Source organism: Cricetulus griseus, chromosome 4 (genome assembly GCF_003668045.3).
Source record: "Cricetulus griseus strain 17A/GY chromosome 4, alternate assembly CriGri-PICRH-1.0, whole genome shotgun sequence".
Classification (NCBI taxonomy): domain Eukaryota; kingdom Metazoa; phylum Chordata; class Mammalia; order Rodentia; family Cricetidae; genus Cricetulus; species Cricetulus griseus.
The window spans coordinates 118,039,509-118,060,761 of NC_048597.1; the positions used below are offsets into that span (position 1 = coordinate 118,039,509).

At 38.2% G+C, this 21,253-nt stretch overlaps 1 protein-coding gene across 1 annotated transcript in view; it reads left to right on the forward strand.

Moving 5' to 3' along the window:
- Alkbh8 (alkB homolog 8, tRNA methyltransferase) overlaps positions 1–19,887 on the forward strand; it is a 37,781-nt gene extending 17,894 nt beyond the window's left edge. Inside the window, exons 8-12 of the mRNA XM_027415214.2 lie at positions 1,556–1,662; positions 4,892–5,043; positions 6,762–7,018; positions 14,893–15,042; positions 18,608–19,887. Coding sequence (XP_027271015.1) covers positions 1,556–1,662; positions 4,892–5,043; positions 6,762–7,018; positions 14,893–15,042; positions 18,608–19,156 — 1,215 coding nt within the window. The 3' untranslated portion in view covers positions 19,157–19,887. The remainder of the gene's footprint in view (positions 1–1,555; positions 1,663–4,891; positions 5,044–6,761; positions 7,019–14,892; positions 15,043–18,607) is intronic.
- The last annotated feature ends 1,366 nt before the right edge of the window (positions 19,888–21,253 follow it).

Sequence of the window (21,253 nt, forward strand, 5' to 3'; positions counted from 1 at the left end):
GATTAAAAACATGTGCCACCACACCCAGCCACAGCATAGACATTTTTATTTAGGTAACTTGAGTCAGACTTTCAGAAACTTCAGCAGAGGATTATTTCTGTCTGTCCAGGTGAAGGAAAGGCCCGTGTTTATTCAGGGCTTGATTTCTGTAGTTGTACTTTGCTTGAACTGCTGAACATGCAGAACCATGTTTTAATATGGTGAATGTAAGCTCCAACCCCAGACCTCCTACAGCCAGACCTTAGCCCCTTGAGGCACGTGGCCCAGCCTCTAATAATTTTAATGAGCATTGCCACCTGGAGATACAAGTGGCCAAGCTCTACCCTACAGAAAGAAGAAAAAAAAAATCCTAAAATTAGGCCACAAAATCCCACTATGTCCTGAGTTTGCCCGAGATCTGGTCACCCTGGAAAGGTTCTCCTCCTAAAAAAACCCTATATAAAGCCTGCCTCCTGTTCAGGTCTTTGCTGCTTCTCTCTCAAGTGGAGGCAACCACCCTCCTGCATGCTGCCATGCTCCCCTTTATGATGATAATGAACTGAACCTCTGAAACTGTGAGTCAGCCCAATCAAATGTTTTCTTTATAAGAATTACCATGGTCATTGTGTCTCTTCATAGCAATAAAAACCAAAACTAAGACACATGGTTTCTCTGTGTAACCTTGATTGTTCTGGAACTTGCCCCGTAGACTAGGTTGGTCTCAAAGAGAAATGTGCCTGCCTCTGCTCCCGAGAGCTGGGATTAAAGACGTCTGCTGTCACCACCCTGCTCACATTTATTTTTAAAATAGGTTGGTTTGTTCACTCAAAAAAAAAAAATACTGTTTTCTGTGCTGTGCCCTTCAAACTCCCATTTATCAGATGCTGCTGTCTGTAATATTTGATGCATTCCTAAGACAGAATATCTTCTTGGGAATTGTGTTTTTTTGAAGGGCCATTTAGAATATTTGAATGTAAGTCAAGAAAAGTTGTTCTGTTTTCGTGGCCATCCGTTAGTATCTAATTCTAGTGTGTTGTATGGCTGTCAGAGTACCAGAGGGGTTTAACTGAGACTCAGAATCTAATAACTACTTTCCCCTTAGATTATTGCTTATTAGCTTTCTATGGATAGTGAAAATATGTTTTTCTGTATTTGCTATGTGCCAACCATCCTGTATTAATTATGTAATTCATTCGGTAATCCTGTTAGGGTTAAGAAAACCAGGGCAGAGAAAGGCTAACTGACTAGTACACATGGCTCAGACTCCTGTGGGACATTCCTTAGTGTTTCCCATGCTGTGGTCCTCATACTACCTGCCTTATATTTTCCTGGGATGATTCTTAGAAATGTATATTCCTGAACTTCACTTAATATTTGCCCAGTCTGGTTCTCAATAGACTACCCAAGTGGGTCACCTATTCTTACTATGTTAGAGAAAGTTTTAGCTTTACTTAGCTATTAATCTAGAAATATGGTCAGCATGAATAAACCATCCCTAATACCTTTAATGTATGATACAAGACTCAGTATTAATCCTTCTTGGTGATAACTATGCAACTTTTGTCTTTGCTCTAAGATTGTTATGGATTTTAAGCACCCAGAGGGTGTCACAGTACAAGTTATGTTACCTCGTCGGAGTTTGCTGGTGATGACAGGAGAATCTAGATATCTTTGGACTCATGGGTATGTATTGTGATGACCTTAGTGACTGATGGGAAACTTCCAGTGAGATTTCTCATTCTTTTCTGTCTGAGCTGCCACAGCCATGTCCTATGTCTGCGCATCAAATCTAATCATTTGGGTACAAGCCTCCTAGGATATATGCAGGTTTTTTGTTTGTTTTGTTTTTGATACATTAGCTTTTTGTTCTGAAAAGATTTAAAATTTAAAGGAAAAGTTTAAGTGTAATAGAACGAAATTCCCCCCCCACTTTCACCCGTAGTCTCAGTTATGAACACTTCGCTATATCTTTCACCGGTTTCCACATATTATCGTCATTGGTTTTGCTTAATCATTTGAGAGTAACTTATAGCATCATGATTTTTCTTCCTTTTGGTGGAAATGCATCTTTAGTTTTTTGAGGACAGAACATTATGCTTTTAGAATTTGCGTATGTGAGATAAAGTATGTACATATGTGTGTATATACTAATAATTAAAATATTGCTTAATTTTATACGAATTCTTTTCTGCTGAAACAGTTCAAATATTCAAGAAAATGATCATGTTATTACATTAGTAACCCATCCTAAGTTTTATTTATTTATCTATTTATTTAAGATAGATTCTTCTCTTATGCTCCCTCCACTACTCGCAGATCCTTCCCACCTCTCCTCTCCCCCAGATCTAGAATTTATCTTCTGTTGGAATATTCAGGGCCTGCTGTAGTAGGGTAGGTGGGCCTTAGTGGAGACATATTGCCCTGGCTCTTACGAATTCTGTTTTTGTGCTGGCGTTTAGGCATCTGGGGTTGGGGTGATTATAGGTGTAGGTTTGCTGTTTTTGTTTTTGTCTTGGTTTCTGTTTCCTCTCTGGATTTTCAGAGAGTGTGTTGGCTGTTTTGCCTGTTTTTCTGGCCTGCTTGGCTGGTGTGTTTAATGGGAATGCTTGCTGGTAATAGAGGCTGGGGGAAGAAAAAGCCAGGGGGAGATGGTCTGTTGCAGTGCTAGGGATGACCTTGAGTATTGGGTCTGGTAGAGCAGAGAGAATGGAGAAGGTCCTCGTGCAGTCTACCTGGTCATTTTGCAGGCATAGTCTGTGGTTGAGCAAGGGGTACTGCCCGAGTTGGGGATGGGACAGAGAATCCTGGTGGAGAGGGGAGGCCTTAGGGGGATGGTCTGTGAGACCCACAGGAAGCATGGATAGGGGCAAGGTGAGTCTGCAGCTTTTGTTCTGTTGCAGTGTCCCGACCTGCAGGATGTCAGCCTGGGGCAAAAGAGTCAGGGATAGGGAATGGGGACAAGAGATGCAGAAAGAATGACCACAAGACAGGATTCTGATCAAGTGGCAAACTTTACTTTTCTCAGGCTACCTTATATAGTCAGTAGAGCAAGATATGGGAAGGGTAGAATGTTTGTGCACCAGGGGTTAGTGTAGGCAGGATATTAGGAAGCCACAAAGATGATGTTTGGCAGGGTAAAGAGTTCATGAGTAAGAGGTCCAGGAAGGGTTGCCTAGGTGACTGAGCCTGTGGGCGGAGGACTGGGTTAAGTTGTTTCTTTCCTTGAGCTGAGGATTTAAGGAGCTGCTATGTAAAGGTTAATATACAACTATGTGGTTGGCCAAGAATGGCCTAGGACCTCTTGCCCAGCCCTGAGATTTGGCTCCCGACATTGCAGAGCTGTGGATGACGCTGAGGATTGGGTCTGGAGGAGCAGGGAGATTGGATAACATGGTGTGGCCTGTGATTGAGTAAGGGCTGTCTGCCCAAGTAGGGATTGTCTGCCCAAGTTGGAATTTTCTGCACAAGTTGGGGCCTGGGACACAGTGCAGAGGGTAGGAGGGGAGGCCAGATAGGTATGGTCTGTGGGATTCATGGATTGGGGAGAGAGACTACAGCTGCTTTTTTTGTTGCAGCACTAGCAGCTATCCTGAGGACTGGGTTTAGGGGAACAAAAAGCAGCCTGTCCTAAGTTTGAATCATAAAAAACAAATGGCCTGATTTTGATTATTTGTCATGGTCATTAAAATATTTAAACTTAGATACAATCTGATCCATTTTCTCAAGTATTCTTATAGAATTTTAAGAATAAGCATGTTTTCTTTTTGGGTTCAGGTTCTTTGTGTTGTCACTTATTCTTAAACTTTTGAGAATAATGGCATTATAGTAAGTGCAAAATAAGGAGTTACTTTGCATATATATTGTGAAACATTTAATCTGTTCTTGGAAATGGCTAGGCTTCTTTGTAGTCACACTTTGTCGTTGAGACTGTCACTCCAAAATAATGACATGGAGACTATTATTAATTATAAAAGCTTGGCCTATAGCTCAGGCTTGTTTGTAACTAGCTCATAATTTAAATTAACCCATATCTTTTAGGCTTGTTTCTAACTAGCTCTTCTAACTTAACACATGTCTTTTAATCTACGTTCTTGTATGTGGCTTGGTTATCTTTACTCTGTATTGCCCATGTTGCTTCCTCCTAGTCTCCTGTCATCTCCTCTTCTTCCCATCATCCTCTCTGCCCAGAAATCCTGCTTAGCTATTGACCATTCAGCTTTTTATTAAACCAGAGTAACACATCTTCACAGTGTACAAAAGATTATTCCATAACACTTCTCAGGTGACATTTTGATCACACATTTTTTTTACTAAAAGTATATTATATCCTAATATTAACAGTGGTTATTTCTGAAAGTTTGTATTGTAAGTCATACTAATGTTTAAAGCTGGTGTAAGATTGTCTATTATTCTTTGTTATATTTTTAGGAGAAAGAAAAATAAATCTCATTTTTGAAGGTTGCTGTTAACATTTATTACCTGCAAAGTTACTAACTCTGTGTGTGTGTGTGTGTGTGTGTGTGTGTGTGCTCGCGCGCTCTCGCGTGCACGCACATTTGTGTGCTGTGGAGTTGGAGGAAAAGGTAGAGGTAGTCAGAGATGGGAAGAGAGTGATAGAGAAAACAAACAGTATACTAACTATTGAGATGCTTGTTAAAATCTTTAGTGAAAGGGAGAATAAATTGAAATAAGCATGCTGGCATGGGAAATCAACTTGATAAAGACCTTTTGATATTTTTTTCTGGAAAACAAAATCCCAACCAGCTATATGTACATTCTTTCCTAAGTACATTGTAATTTGTAGATTGTCATGGATTTTAAAAGGTATGTTGCTAATTCCAGCATTTGTTGTGTTCCCTAAATATTGTTCTTACTGTAATGCCAAGGAAGTTATTTTACTTATTGTCTTCAGAATTACACCCAGAAAATTTGATACTGTCCAAGCATCTGAGCAGTTCAAAGGTGGAATAATCACCAGTGACATCGGAGACTTGACTTTAAGCAAGCGTGGAATTCGAACATCATTTACGTTTAGGAAAGTGAGGCATGTGCCCTGCAATTGTAGTAAGTTGCTAATTTCATCTGTTCTGCGATGGAGTAGATGTGGTATGGAAACTCTTTAAGGCCATCAGTGCATCGATGGCATCTGCTGTGCTCTTTTTGTCAATAATTTACTTGATATTTGGTCCTTTAGCATTGTTGAGTGCCAAGAAAATGTTTTATTTTTTGAAGTAACATCTAATAGTGTTAGGATTGTAAGGCAATAAAACATTACTTGTGCAGAAGTGGGTTTTGTTGGAAAGGATTTTAATTTTTCTTTTTTATTCTCAACAGACAAGTTGGAGATGACAGATTGTGTGTGTGTTTGTATCTTGGGGAGTAAGTAGAGATTTATAGTTTCATTGGTTTGAAAACATGGAAGTATCTAAAAAAGAACTGCACACACAAGATGCTATTCTGACTTGTTTATATGAGTGTGTTACTCCCTAGACTTAATTCTTGGACTCAACAGAAAATTCTTTTACTGTTTTCTAAAAGTAATAATTACTCCATAATTTGGAATGACAGGAATCAGAGAATGCTTTTCATATCAAGGTGTTTCCATTTGGGGTAGCTGTAACAAGAGCCATTATATTTAGCAGCAATCTTAAAAAATAAATAAATGAGAAATCTTTTATCTGAAGGCTGGAGAGATGGGTCAGCATAGTTCTTTCAGAGTACTTCAGTTTACTTCTTCCCCAGTGTCCATGTTGTTAGGCTGTCACTCCAATTCCAAAGGATCTGGTACCTTCTGGCCTCCACAGGCACCTGCCGCCCACATGACATATACACACAGAGACATACACATGGATAAAAATACAAATAAACCTTAAAGAACAAAGCCTCTTACATCTGAAGATGACAATCTTGTTAAAAAAAAAAAACTTGAAATTATTGTATTTGTGAGACTGAAAATGAGTTTTTGCTTATTTTGCTAATGTTGTCAATGAGTTTATAAAACTTGATGTTTGGTATTTGTTGAGTCTCACACTACTACTGGCAGCCTTATAAGGTATAGAAACTAAAGGAAAGCTCCTGTTCTCGAACTACTTAAAAATTCGGTTGGAGAAAGAAGCTAGGTTTCTTATGCAAATATTTCTTTGTTGTGGATAGTTACTAATTGTAAGTGAAACACTAAAAGCATTTCACTTGCTCTTTTTATTCAATTTGCAGAATTTTCCCCCCTTTTCTTTCCTCCTCTTCTTTCTTCTATGACAATTTTTTTACATGTTTAGTAATTTTGGTCATTTTTCACTCACTACTGCTTTCCCACTGATTCTCTTCCTCCCAACAAACCCGCCACTCCTTACTTTTTTGTTTTCTGACCCATTATGTTTACTTAGAATTTCTTGCTTGAGAGTGGTGTAGAATTATTTTCTGGAGCATGGACAATTTATCAGTGGCTACAAAACTGAAGAAAATAACACCTTTTCCCTTATCAACCATTAACTACCCCTAGGCCCTGTTCCATATATGGATTTTTTTTGATACCCTACTTTTGCATAAAAATAAAAAGTTAACATTGCTTTACTTTTTATTTAGTAAATTTATTTTTGGTTTATTGTTTATTTATTATTGATTAAGTGAGTGATTGATTGAGATGGGTTTTACTCTGCAAACCTAGGCAACATGGAACTCACTGTGTAGTACAGAGTGTTGGTCCTGCTCCTCAGACTCACAAGTGGTGAGGTTATAGTCATGTGCCATCATACCTGGATGTAGAGCTTTTCTTTCTCATTTAGGTTACACCTCGGTCTGTGACAGACAGAGGAAGGCCACTCCTCCCTGCCTTCCAGAGAGCAGTAAAGAAGCATGGCAGCTGGAGCGAGAACATGTCCATCGTGTGTATGATTTGATTGCAAGGCACTTCAGCAGCACAAGACACAGCCCATGGCCGCGCATTGTGGAGTTCCTGAAAGCTTTGCCAAGTGGTTCTATAGTGGCAGATATTGGATGTGGAAATGGAAAGTACCTTGGCATCAACAAGGAGTTATATATGGCAAGTAGTGCTACTCCTGTTTTTTTAATTTGAAGAAAAAAAAAAATGGGTGTAGTTCATACATGAGTACTGTATTTAACATCATTTTCACTCTTCACTCTCCCAACATTTCCTTCCTTCTTAAGTTTATGGCCTCTTAACTGTTATTGTCACATAAATATACATATGTATATATAAATACAGCTTGCTGAGCCAATGTATTTGTGTGTGTGTGTGTGTGTGTGTGTGTGTGTGTGCTGAGGGATGACGACTTGAGATTACATAACCTATGAGGTCACTTCCCCCTGAATAAGAGTGATTCTCCTTCTCTCAATAGTCATCAGTTGCCCATACCTATTCAGGTAGGGGTGGGGCCTTGTGAAATTTTTCCCATCCACATTAGCCTGTCAGGTGTTGCAATTGTTCATGTCTAGCCATGTTTTTGAGATTCCATTGGTGTAGCATCCCTGTCATATACAGAAGGTGCTGATTTACAGCAGATATCTTTTTCCTCTGGCTTTCTGCCCCCTTCCATGAATTTCCTGCTTTATGCATCTACTTTGTCTTTCTCTTCTTAGGAGGCCCCAATATAGAAAACCTCTCTCTAAACTCCTTTCTAATCTATAGTTTATAGTCATAAAGTAGTTTATTGATGATCACATTATAAAGTCTAAAGACAGGGAAAACTTACAAAGAATATAATGCTCACAAATATCTAGGTGAATAAAAAAGAATTGCAGTAGTCTTGGGGTGATACCTCTTTACATATAGTGCGAAACACGAGAACGTGAGTTCAATCCCCAAGCACCCACATAAAAAGCTGGGTATGGTGTCATGTGATTGTGGTCCCCGTATTGGGGAGGCAGTGAAAGGAGGAGGATCTCTCAGGCTCAGTAACCAATCAGCCTAGCTGTGTCAGTGAGCCCCAGGTGTCATTGAGAAATTTTTGTCTCAAAAAACAAGATGGGTAGCTCTTGAGGAATGACACCTGAGGCCGACCTATGTCTTCACACTTGCATGAACATATGCATGTTTACCCACATGTGAACACACACACACACACACACACACACACACACACACAAAGAAAAAAAAAGATTGGACTTGTTTCTTAATTTTTAGTCTGCAGTGGCCTAATTAACAGTATATAGTAGGACAAGGAACCACTCCAAAAGAAGCACAAAGGTAGAAACACAGTAAACCCTGGTTCCAAACCATCAGATATAAGTACATCTTTTGCACCTCATCAAAAAGGCTTTTTTGCAGTAGATGGAGACTTACAGAAAGCCGCAACTAGTCCAAATGCTAAAAACAACTGATGATGAATTATGGGATGTCAATTGATGCATTTTCAGCACAGCCCCTACACTGAATAGCAGAGACTTGTTCCTGTGGCTTCTGAGTCTCAGTGCTCAGTGCTCATTCATTCATAGTATTGCCTCATAGATTTAAAAATTACTAAATTTACCATGTCAGCCCCAATACTGAAGCCTTTTCTAATTCTGCCAGTGCCTGCTTTCATTTGTTGTCATTTGTTTCTTTGAGCCACCTTTTTCTTGCTTCATGTAGAAAGTTCTTTGTGTGGTAGACTTTGCTATAAATATTTATATTGTCATTGCTCTGTGATGACTAGAGCTTTTGTTTCTCTTGATTGAGAGTGAAGAAGGGAAGCGCAAAGTAGTAGGGAGGAAAGGGAGACAGAGAATGAATGAATGAATGAATGAATGAATGAATGAATGAATGAATAAGTCTATATACAAGTTATTGAAATAGCTCAGCTTGCTTGGAATCTTGGCTTCCTCCCCACCCTTGGTACTCTATACTGATACGAAGGAAAAACTGCTCCTACAATTAAGGGAATGTAGAGCTGACATTGAGAGGCAGAAGAAAGTAGCTTTCCATCTAGACACAACATGAAATCCCTGGATTGTTGTCATGTATGTAGATCACTTTTATTTTGTGAATAACAGACTAAGTTTGCTCATACTGAGAAGTAGGTTTTTGATGTATCATATAAAAATCCCATCCTATAGTTCAAAATAAGATAATGAAGCCAGTCTTGATGGGGCACTTGAGATACCTCAATAGCAAACAATCTAAAAAATAAACAGGGAAAGCAAAGTGTTACATATCCTTGGTTGCTCTGGAACTTGCTATGTAGATTAGGCTGGCTTCAAATTCACAGAGATCTCTCTGCCTCCTGAGTGCTAGGATTAAATGCATGTTTCACCATGCTTGCAGGGTGTTAACTTCCTAAAAGCTTCTTCAAAAGTATCAGAATAGGCTCTGCTTTCTGACAAAAAGAAAGAGGGAGGTGACACCAATTTATAAAAATGGAAATTATGAGTGTCATTACCACATATTCCAATGAAATACAGAATATTATAAGAAATTACTATGAAAATTGATAATTTAAAGAACTGGCAAGCCTAGAAAAAATAGAATTTCTAGATGCATACCAAATTAGTGCCAGAAGATTTTGTAGACTCACTACAGTCGATAAACTCAAAGCTATAATCAAAAGTCTTCTCTGAAAGAAACACCCAGGACCAGATAGATTCACTGTTGAATTCTATCAAACTTTCAAGGAAAATCTCATACTAATTCTTCATAACTTTGTTCTACAAAATAGAAAGTAAAGGAACACTACCAAATCTTTTCAGACATTGAATCTCTGAGCCATCTGATGAGGGTGCTGGGAACTGAATTCACATCCTCTGTAAGAGTATTATGTGCTCTTAACCTCTGAATCATCTCTCTAGCTATAATATTTTCTTTATAGTTTTAAAAATTGTGTGTATATATGCAAATATATTTATTTTAAAAAGGTATTTACTTATTTTATGTATGTCTGTGCTTTGCCTGTGTATATGTATATGTACTGTGTGCAAACCTGTTGCTATCAAATCCCAGTAATGGGAATTGGATTCCCAGGAACTGGAGTTATGTAGCAGATAATTAGCCACCATGATTGGGTGCTGCAGATCAAATCCATGTCCTCTGCAAGAGTTGTAAGTGCTCTTAAATGCTGAACCATTTTTGCAGCCCAAATATTTTGTATTTTTAAGAAAAACACAGCCCCTATTCAGAATATTTCTGAAAGATATCCACCTACCTGTATTCCTATTACTCTAGTAAACCAGTTTATAATAAGCATAATTTCTTACTGTTTTTCCTTAAATATTATGTAATTTGATAATGCACATCACTTATTCTCATTTTTACATTAATTGTCTCTTAAAGTTTCTAGAGTTTAGACTATTTATATTAGGTGACATTTCTCTGTAAATGGTTGTTTTCAAACGTTTAGTGCTCTTATAAGAGACGAAAGGACTGGGGCTTAGCTCAGTGGAACAGTGCTTTCGAGTGTGTGAGCTCTGGGTTCTAGGTTCCACCTCCAGCAGTATGTGCATGCATGCATGAAAATAGCGATTGTGCACTTAGTTTTGTTAGGAGTAGATTTCCTGTTGAATATGTATGCTGTAATAAAAAACACACAAAAAGTTCTCACTGTATGCAAAATGTATGTGGAACAACATTGTGTCAAGAAAAAAAAATATAGATTTGGTGGATAAGACAATCAGGTTTTTAAATCTGTGGTCTATTCTGGACACGTCACTAACTTTCTTTGCCATGAAATTTCATCATCTCTATCGTGGAAATCTAAGTAACAGAAAATATGTTACAGAGAATCTTCCTGGGGGAATTCCAAACAGGTCAGTGGCTTTTGGCTTGGTGAGCTTTTTCTAGATTTTATGTTATTTTAAAAAATGCATTTTAGAAGAATGGTTATTAAGCTAAAAGTTGTAGACATTTTTATGATAATAATTAAAGATAATGTGACTAATTGCTTTTTAAATGCCAGTTTGCACTGTCAACAGCATTATCTAAGGAGAGATTTTTATCACACTGACATCACTATGAGACATTTTGTTTACAAACTGTTGGGAAGTCCTGCTCAGTGCAGTCCACTTTTCCCTCTGGAGGGTATGCTTACTTCCTTCCTTCCTTCCTCCCTCTCTCCCTCCCTCCTTTTCCCCCTCCCTCCCCCCTCTGTCTTTCTTTTTTCCCTGTCTCAGCTGCTAAAGTAAACAATTACTTGCTTGCTCTAAAAGTTATGTTTTTGATAGCTTAATAGTTGAAAATGGAACTTTATTTAAATGATTGCTTTTATGTTTTACTTCTACTTCCACAGTCCCATGTTGAGGATTTTAGTTTGTTTTATTTTTCTTTGAAATTTTTAAAAATTAAGAACTTTCAGCCAGGGAGATATTCTATGGATAAAGTACTTGTCATACAAGCAAGCAGGTCTGATTTGGAATCAGAACAAACCAAATCCAGATGTGGTAGCAGGTAGTTCATGCTCTCCTCTGATGAGATGAGAGGTAGAGACAGGAGAATTCTTGGAAGGTTGTGGGTCAGCTAGCTTGGTGTACATGCCAGTAAAACAAGAAATTCTGAGTCAGTCAAGGTGGAGCTCAAGGATTAACACACATGCATGGCAGCAAGTCTGCACATGAACATGAACACATATATGCATATAACAAATACATAAAGAGAGCAAAGAAAATATTTTTAAGGCTAATGTGGATTTTTATGTCATTGATCTCCATCCAACACAATTAAATAAGTAGCTTTTCAAGAGTTCTTAAGCTCATGTTTTTGCTTATAAATAGGCCATCTTTCTGCTGTGTTGTGGACATTGTATGGAATTTTTATGAAGAATTTCAAACACATGATACTATCCTTGATATTTATAAAAGGAAGAGAAAAATAAAACAACATGATATGTAACTATGGTTTGTGGAAGACTCCAGAAAAACAAAACAAAAAAATCCATCAGTGGGATTTGTGTGACCCATTGCCTGTGTTTTCTCATTAGTGAAAAGGTATGCTATGTCCAGACTGTCAAAAGCATCTGACAACAGGAGAGAGACATTTCCTCTTATTTTGGCTATTACTCTGCTTTTCTTCTTTGTTCTTAGCAACTTTTTCGGAATAAGCATTGAGCCCTACTTTAAAAGTTGGATATCTTTCTATTGACTTTTAGTAAGATTCAGTCTTCAGTCACAACTAGGCATACTTATGGCTTCTGATTGTAATTCAGAAAGAACTGAATTAAGTGTAAGGAAATGGGGCAGCATAAAATTCTCTGTATTAGTTGAATGGTGTTTCCATTCTGAGTTTGTGCTTACTGGCTGAGTTGTATGGAATGTAGATGAAAATAAAAAGTATGATCATCCAGGCATGGATGTTAAACAAAGGGAAGAGTTAGGAATGGTGCCAGTGCTGCTATTAGAGCTCCTTGGAACATTCCCTTATTGAATTATGCCTAGGAAAGATCACTATACTTTATCTCTAATTGGGAATCTTTATCACACTTCATAAACTAAAGCAGCTCTAAAGATAGAATATAGATATCATTTAATACCAATTGGGAATCAAGAACACTTAATAAATATAACAGGGATGTCAGTGTGGTTTAACTCAACCAAGAATTGTTTTGATGAGAAAATTCATATTTGTTATTGTCAGAAGGACTACAGTAGACTTTCAAATCAATGTTTGTTCATTATGATGAAAAAAGAAATGAGTAAATACGAGCTCAAACTGGCCACTGTTTTTGGATTAAATCTGCCACTTTAGTTATGAGGTTTTTATTTTTTATTTTTTTGTTTGGGGTTTTGTTTTGTTTTGTTTTTGTGTTTTGAGACAGGGTTTTGCTGTGTAACAGCTCTGGCTGTACTGGTACTCAGTTTGTAGACAGACCAGGCTGGCCTGGAACTCACAGAGATCCACTAGCCTCTGCCTTCTGAGTGCTGGGAATAAAGGCTAGTTACAAGTTTTTACAAAGTGAAAGTCATAGCTCATTATTGGGTTGGATTATAAAGAAATGTCTGGGAATAATTATTAAATGGTTGGTTAGCATTTCTTGAGTCCTTTCTATGTCTTCTGTATCTTACATGTGCACATCACAGTTACATCTATATAGATATGCATGTTTATACACGTGTATATACATTGTGCATTAGTAGCTGAGTGTTTATTTCCCCCTTTTTTAAAATTTAAATTAGATGCAATCTTATTTTTATCTTTTTTGTTGTTGTTTTGTTTATTTAAATTAGCAACAAGCTTGCTTCACATGCCAATCCCAGCTCCCTCTCCCTCCCCTCCTCCTCCACTCCCCACCAACCCCACCAAGCCCCCACCCCATCCCACTTCTGTTCCCCAGAGAGGGTGAGGCCCTCCATGGGGAATCTCCCAAGTCTGTCATATCATCCCAGGCAGGGCCTAGGCCACCCCCATGTGTCCAGGCTGAGAGAGCATCCCTCCATGTGGAATGGACAGACTCCCAAAGTCTATTTGTGCACCAGGGATAAATACTGTTCTACTACCGGAGGCCCCATAGATTGCCAAGGCCTCCTCAATGACACCCATGTTCAGGGGGTCTGGATCAGTCCCATGCTGGCCTCTCAGCCATCAGTCTGGGGTCCATGAGCTCTCCCTTGTTCAGGTCAGCTGTCTCTCTGGGTTTCACCAGCCTGGTCTTGACCCCTTTGCTCATCATTCCTCCCTCTCTGCAACTGGGTTCCAGGAGTCCAGTTCAGTGTTTAGCTGTGGGTTTCTGCCTCTGCTTCCATCAGCCACTGGATGAAGGCCATATAAGGCAGTCATCAGTGTCATTATAGGGGAAGGGCATTTAGGGTAGCCTCTCAATTATTGCTTAGATTGTCAGTTAGTGTCATCCTTGTAGATGTCTGGAAATCTCCCTAGTGCCAGACTCTCCTCAAACCTATAATGGCTCCCTCTGTTATGATATCTCTCATCCTGCTCTCCTCTATTCCTCCTCTGACTCAACCTTCCTGCCCCCCCATTTCCTCGTCTCCCATTTCTTCTCCCCTTGTCTTTCTCTCAGCTCCCCCCCCCCCCCGCCATGCTCCAGATCAACTCAGGAGATCTTGTCCCATTCCCCTTCTCTGGGGTACCATGCTTGTCTCTCTTAGGGTTCCCCCCCCCAGTTTCCCAGACTCTCTGGCAGTGGCATTGTAGGCTGGCAATGCCCTGTTCCATGTCTAAAATCCATATATGAGTGAGTACATACCATGTTTGTCTTTTTGTGAGTGGGTTACCTCACTCATGATGGTTTCTTCTAGTGCCATCCATTTCCTGTGAATTTCAAGATTCCATTGTTTTTTTTTTCCACTGAGTAGTACTCCATTGTGTAAATGTATAGCTGAGTGTTTATATACATATATATAAATATATATATGGTGCTAAACAGGAAAGCTTATACAGAAACAACAAAGCCATACTGAAAATGGGAAGCCCTTAGACGTTTTCACAGAATTAGAGGTGGTCATGGGGCTCAATGTGCTTTATCTGTGTGGGGAGGTAGAAATGTTTGCTCTGCTTGCTGCCTTCAGGATGGTTTTCATTTACAGAAAGGTTTAAACAAGCATAATTTTAAAAACGGTGAATTGGCCACTTTTTTATTTGTAAGGCTAGGGATTTAACAGAAAAAGTCTTAATAGCCTTAAAAATTGAAATAATCTTTAACAACAATTAAACACCAAAAAAAACAACCACAACAACAAGCAGGGTTTCACTGTGTCACACTGGCTGGTCTTGAATTCCTAGAGATTTGCCTGCCTCTGCCTCCAGTATGCTTGGATTAATGGTGTGTGCCACCATATCTGGCCTAAATTCTCTTTTTTATTTGCTATTTTTTGTTTGGTAATGACTGATTTTCCTGACTACAGTCGTGACTCTGTACTATTATGACTTGCAATGTGTTTTCCGCTTGTTTATATGAAGCTTGTGTGATTAGTCTAAGGTATGAAATAAACCTATTGTGATATGTAAGCTAAATGTTATATTTTTTTTCCCTATCACAGATTGGGTGTGATCGTAGCCAGAACCTTGTAGACATTTGTAGAGAGAGGCAGTTTCAGGCCTTAGTCTGTGATGCACTGTCAGTTCCATTCCGAAGTGGGTGTTTTGATGCTTGCATCTCCATTGCTGTCATTCACCATTTTTCAACTGTGGTGAGTATTGCTTTTCTCTCTGTAAAAGCTTGTAACTGTAGTGGCAGGAAATGTTTGTGTGTGAGAGTCAAAAATAAACCTTTCTTTAATTTTTTTATTTTTCTAGTTTCTGTAATAGTATCCTCCAAAAATAAATAAAAAGGTTTCTTGTGTTGAAGGCTTGGACCCAAGCTAGTGGCTCTCTTGGAAACTGATTGACCGTGTCATGAGGGTGCTAACTCTATCAATGTGTTAATTCATTGATTACTTTATGCTATATAGACTATGAGGAGGTGGGGCCTGATTTGAAGTAAGTAGCTTACCAGTAGAGTGACTTTGAATGGCATATTTCTTCCTGGTTCCCTTCCTCTCTCTGCTACCTGACTGCCATCAGGTGAGAAGCTCTACCAGGATGTCCCCTTCTCTGATGAGTCCATCATAGCCCTAGGAAGAAGTAGTCAAATGGCCATGGACTCAAAGTCTGTGAACTAAAATACATCTCTGTCTAATATTGTTTTCCTCAGGCATTTTACCACAGTGAAAAAGACTACCTCATAGCCTTAATGTAGTTTTTCCTCTTCCCTTAGTTTGCTGGTCATGGTGGTGCTGAATATGTACCCATGACATCTACCTTGTATTGTTTTCCTTAGCCCTTTTAGCAATGTAAGATAACAGAATAACACTTAGCTTCTCTAACTTCCATTGTGGTATTATTTTATATTATTTTTGTTGTTTTAAGTTTTTGATATTTATTTGAACTTTTCAATATTTACTCTTTCTAGCCTTCCTTCTTTAAAGCATGTTTAAAGGTTTCTAAAAGAATAGCTTTCTTTTGTTTTAATTCTCTTTGCTATTTTTCTTTAAATATTTATTTATTTAGGAATTAAGTGTTTAGATATTGGCAGCATATCCTCTTCTTGTGTAATCAAACTGTTTATTTAAAAATATTGTTTTGACTGTATTTTGAACTCTAAGTTGATAATACTTTCTCCATTTTGCTATCCTTTCTTTAATTTCTGCTTCATTGTTGGTAATTTATGCTGGCCTGAATTATAGCTCAGTAATTCTCTGTGGAAATATATCTAATTTACTATTAAATTCATGTGTTTTGTACTATTCTAAATTTTATTTTATATCTTCATTGAAATTCTTTTCTAGTTGTGTGGACATATTAGCTTAGTTATTTTAAAGTCTTTGAGGTTTTAGTTATTCATTTTTTTAATGAAAACTGAATTTTTAATGAAAAATAAGGCTTTTCTTGTTTTTTTTTCTTGACCAGACACATGTCACTAGTTGTTTTAACATTAATTTATAATCTAAGTCATTGCAAAGTAACTGGAATGATGATATATAAAATCTTTAACTTTATATGAATTTATTTACTTTAGCGTGTGCGAGTAGGCATGTCAGGGGTGTAGATTGATATGTAGGTCAGAGAACAATTTTGAGAGTGAATTTTCTCCTTCCAATATATGGGTTCCGGGAATTGAATTCAGGTCATCAGGTAGTGGCAAGAGCTTTTACCTATTGTGCCATCTCCCTATCCTAAGATATACAATGTTTAATTCTTAATTACATTGGGTTTAAATAACTGTGCTTTTCTATAACATAAGAGAACTAGTATTTTTAATTTGGATTAGCTGAACTTTGTCTCATATGTAGAAAATAAAGGAAAATAACTATAAAACATTAAGATGAAAACAATTGTGGAAACCCAGTCTCATTTCCAAGTAGTACATCACTTGGTTTTTATTTGCATTAATAGAAACTATAGCAAGTAGCAAATCAACTGGAAGAAATGTGAGAAACTTAGAAAACAATTTATGAGATCAATAGTAACTCATTATTAACTGTGTTATATTGGTTTTAATCCATATAAAAACTAAAATACCTGAGTGATGGAATTACTATGGAGCCTACTCACTGAACTTGAATTCAATAATCAAATGTAGAAACAGTTCCCTTTTTGAAACACTGTGTGGATTTGGAAAGTTTTAGTATATAATTTTACATCTTTTATATAAGGACGGAGAGTAGTGAACAGAGTATCTCTGCATAGACAAAGACCATACCTCATGATTAACTGGTGTTAGGAAAGTGTCTAAGTCTAATGAAAATAATAGTAGATATCTCCTTTTCTGTCTGTAAAGACTGAGGGTAAATTTTCTGAGAATACGTACGTATTCAATTGAAAACAGACCTTGACAGGCAGCCTGTCTGAAACTAATGTGATTTTGCTACTTCCTTCTATTTCTTGAAGTGATAGGTACAAAGAATCCAGATAAAAAAGAGAAAGGATTTCTTAAATTGTTCTCTCTCTCTCTCTCAGTCTCTCTCTCTCTCTCTCTCTCTCTCTCTTCTCTCTCTCTCTCTCTCTCTCTCTCTCTCTCTCCCCCCCCCTTCTTGAGTCAGTAGTTATATACCCTTTCTTTTATTTATACTATAATACTCCTGGTGCTAGAGAGGTAATTCAGTAGTTCAGAAAACTTTCTGTGCAAGCATGAAGACCAGCGTTAAGATCCTAGCACCCACATAAAGAGCTAGGCATGGTACACACACACACACACACACACACACACACACACACACACACACACACACACACACACCTGTAACTCCAGTGCTGAGGGTGACAGAGATAGGAGGATTTGGGGGTTCCTGGCTGGCAGTTTAACAGGCAGTCTAGCTAGCTTTAATTTCAAGGGACCATTTGTCTAAAGGGAGCATGGTGGAAAGGGGTAGAGATTGACACCTGGTGCCTTCTCCTGGCTTGGGGTTTATTTTTCTAGTCTGTCTTTGCCTCTGGCTTTTGCACTTTGGTCATGATTGCTTTTAATATTCCTCACATTTATTATTATTATTATTATTATTATTATTATTATTATTATTATTATTATTACTATTATTGCATTCTGGACATTTTATATTTAATAGTATAGATTCTTCTGTCCTCTTCCATAGAGCAGTAAATTAAGATCAACAAGTCCATATAAGCTGATTTTAATTTAATTCTTTAAGCATTGGCTTTCTGCTCTATTGTGGCCAGTTTTTAGCTATTATTTCTACCCTTCCTTATGGTTTTGAGGTAAGTTTGGTTTATATCTGGGCCAATGTACCTTGAACATCTTAAGGTCATCTTCTGTATCCAGCATTGTTTGATTTCTGAAGCCTTTGCTTTGCTTTCCAACCTCTGCTGAGGTTCTTGAGTTTCACCCAGTGCTCATGCAGCTTGGGAACTGAAAGATGCCTTAGGAGGACTTTGCATTGGAGGCATTTCCCTGCATTTCCTCCTTTGTCTGTCTGTGATTCTGTCCCCTACATTCCAGCTTCTTTGACTTCCTTTTAGTCAGCTCTTGGTGTCTTCAGGTCAGGGAATCTTTTTTTCTTCTCTTGTAATCTATTTCCCCACTCTGTAAATTAACTTTATTCAGATCTAGCTTTCAGGCTTGCTTGCCAGTGCCTTAGGCAATATATTATGTATAGTTTGAGGCACCTCCAAACAGTCCTAAATTTAATTATATTTTCCACTGCCTCTGTCTTCTTGGATTAATAAATGATGGCCATTTCATTTTAAATTTTCTTTTAGGAGCGTAGAGTGGCAGCTCTCCAAGAACTTACCCGTCTCCTGAGACCTGGAGGGCAGGCCCTCATATATGTCTGGGCAATGGAACAAGAATATAAAAATCAGAAGTCCTCATACCTTCGAGGGAGCAAAACTAGCCATGAAGATAAAAAGGAGATAAACAGTGATACATCGACTGAAGAACTGCTAGAAAATCAAATGCCTGATGGAGGCAGTGAAGACCTAGCATCATCTGTCCCCTCCACTGTTAACATCAAGGAGGAAGGATGTAAGCCAAGGAAAGTTGAGCTTCCTGTTCATACAAACAGGACTTGTTTTCATTCCCAAGATGTGCTGGTTCCTTGGCACCTCAAGGGAAACCCTGGAAAAGACAAAGCTGTTGAGCCATTTGGCTTAGCAGGATGCCCTGACCCAAGTCCTGTGTTTCATCGTTACTACCATGTATTCTGTGATGGAGAATTGGAGGCTTCCTGCCAGGCTCTGGGTGATGTTAGCATTCTGAAGAGCTACTATGATCAAGGGAATTGGTGTGTTGTTCTTCAAAAGGTCTGATCATTTATCTGAACATATCAAGTATAAAGAAAAAATGCCTATCTGTTTTTTAGAAGGAGGCTAAATTATCCTTTTAATCAATAAGGAAACTTGGGGGGACATTACCAAAGGAGAGCTAAGAGCAGAGTTTACTGAGGTAACATTCTGTCTGCTACTGTTGGCTTACTTCATAAATGTGTGTTCCTCTTACATGCCTTCCAAGTATGGTGTTTAAAAGTGATTAGCATTAACTTGTGAAAGGTCTGTGATCTCTGTGTAAGGGTACCGAATTTTGAAGATAAGCTTTTGCTATAAAGTGTTTATAAAGATCCTAAACCATGTAGGATCATAATGAAGCAATTATATAACCTTTTAATGAAATTATCTGAAGTTTATCTACAACTGCTTGTTCCCAAAAAAATTATGGTAACTTTCTCACTGCGTCTTTCTAGAACATTGTGGATGCCCAGTAAAACTTTAGACAGATGATTATGAGATTTCAGAGAAACATCATTGAACAGATAATCATGAATTGCCTATTGTTTACTATTATGTACTAGGATTGGAGTTGTGAACAAGGAGGTTGAGGTGTAGCTCTTTGAAAGAGTGTGTGTTTCTAATTGAAGCCCTGGATTTAATATCCATTACCACAAACACATACACCAGCAGAGCAAAACCCTTATGCCTAGGATGCTTACCTTCAAGAAAGGGAGGTTGACAAAACAAATAAATAAATATTGTGTTCATGGTAATCATAAATGTCATGTAAAAAAAAAGTAAATTGCAGGCTGAAAGGTATATTAACCTATTCTGACTTATTTATTACAAGGAATTACTATTTCTGATCTGTTGGTCTAAGCTCTGAAGACAACTGAAGTAATTCCCTTTAACAATTAAGTTGCAAAAGTTAAAATATTATCAGCCATACCAGACTTTGCTCTTTCAGTCACAATTGGCTATTTTTCCTTATTTATATTTTGTCACAATCCAGGAAGAATGGAGGTATTTTTATCTAGTAAATGAAACCAAAAGCATGTTCTTGGAAAGTATTGACAAGATGGATCAATATCTAGCCAGAGTGAGCTGACCAGGGAGAAACTTTTATGATTTTTATACTCAAAAAACATAATTAAAAGTAAAGAAAAGTACTCTTTATTTTTAATAGAGTAATAGAGGAGCCTATAGGTTTAAAGAGAAATCTGGCACTAGGGAATGTCCAGAGATCTACAAGGATAACCCCAACTAACAATCTAAGCAAGAGTGGAGAGGCTACCTTAAACGCCCTTCCCTGATAATGAGATTGATGACTACCTTATATGCTACCCTAGAGCCTTCAACCAGTAGCTGATGGAAGCAGAAGTAGACACCCACAGCTAAACACTGAGCTGAACTCTTGGAATCCAGTTGCAGAGAGGGAGAAGTGATGAGCAAATGGGTCAAGACCAGACTGGAGAAACCTACAGAAACAGCTGACCTGAACAAAGGGGAGCTCATGTACACCAGTCTGATAGCTGGGAAACCAGCATAGGACCAACCCAGGCCCCCTGCACATGGGTGTCAGTTAGGAGGCCTGGGCAAACTATGGAGCCTCTGGCAGTGGATCAGTATTATCCCTAGTATACGAGTGGGCTTTGGAAGCCCATTCCCCAGAGGGATACTCTCTCAGCCTAGACACATAGGGGAGGGCCTAGGCCCTGCTGCAAATGATGACAGACTTTGTAGATCCCACATGGAAGGCCTCACCCTCCCTGGGGAGCAGAAAGGGGATGGGATAGGAGTTGGTGGGAGGTAGGAGAAGAGGGGAGGGAGAGGGAACTGGAATTGACTTGTAAAACAAGCTTGTTTCTAATTTAAATAAAAAAGGAAGAAAAAATAACGTACATGTTTTAAGACCATCACTTGTTTAAAAAATGTTTATAATTAAAAAATTATAGTAGGGCCCTTTCAAATGAGACTTCTATTTGCATATACAATCTTCTTTTTCTTTTGTATTTTTTAGAGATGATCTCAGGTAGTCCAGGTTGGCTTCAATCTTGCTATATACCTGATTTTCCTGCTTTCACCTCTCCAGACCTGGGATTATAGGTACCACCACAGTAGCCTAAGTGTAATTTGATA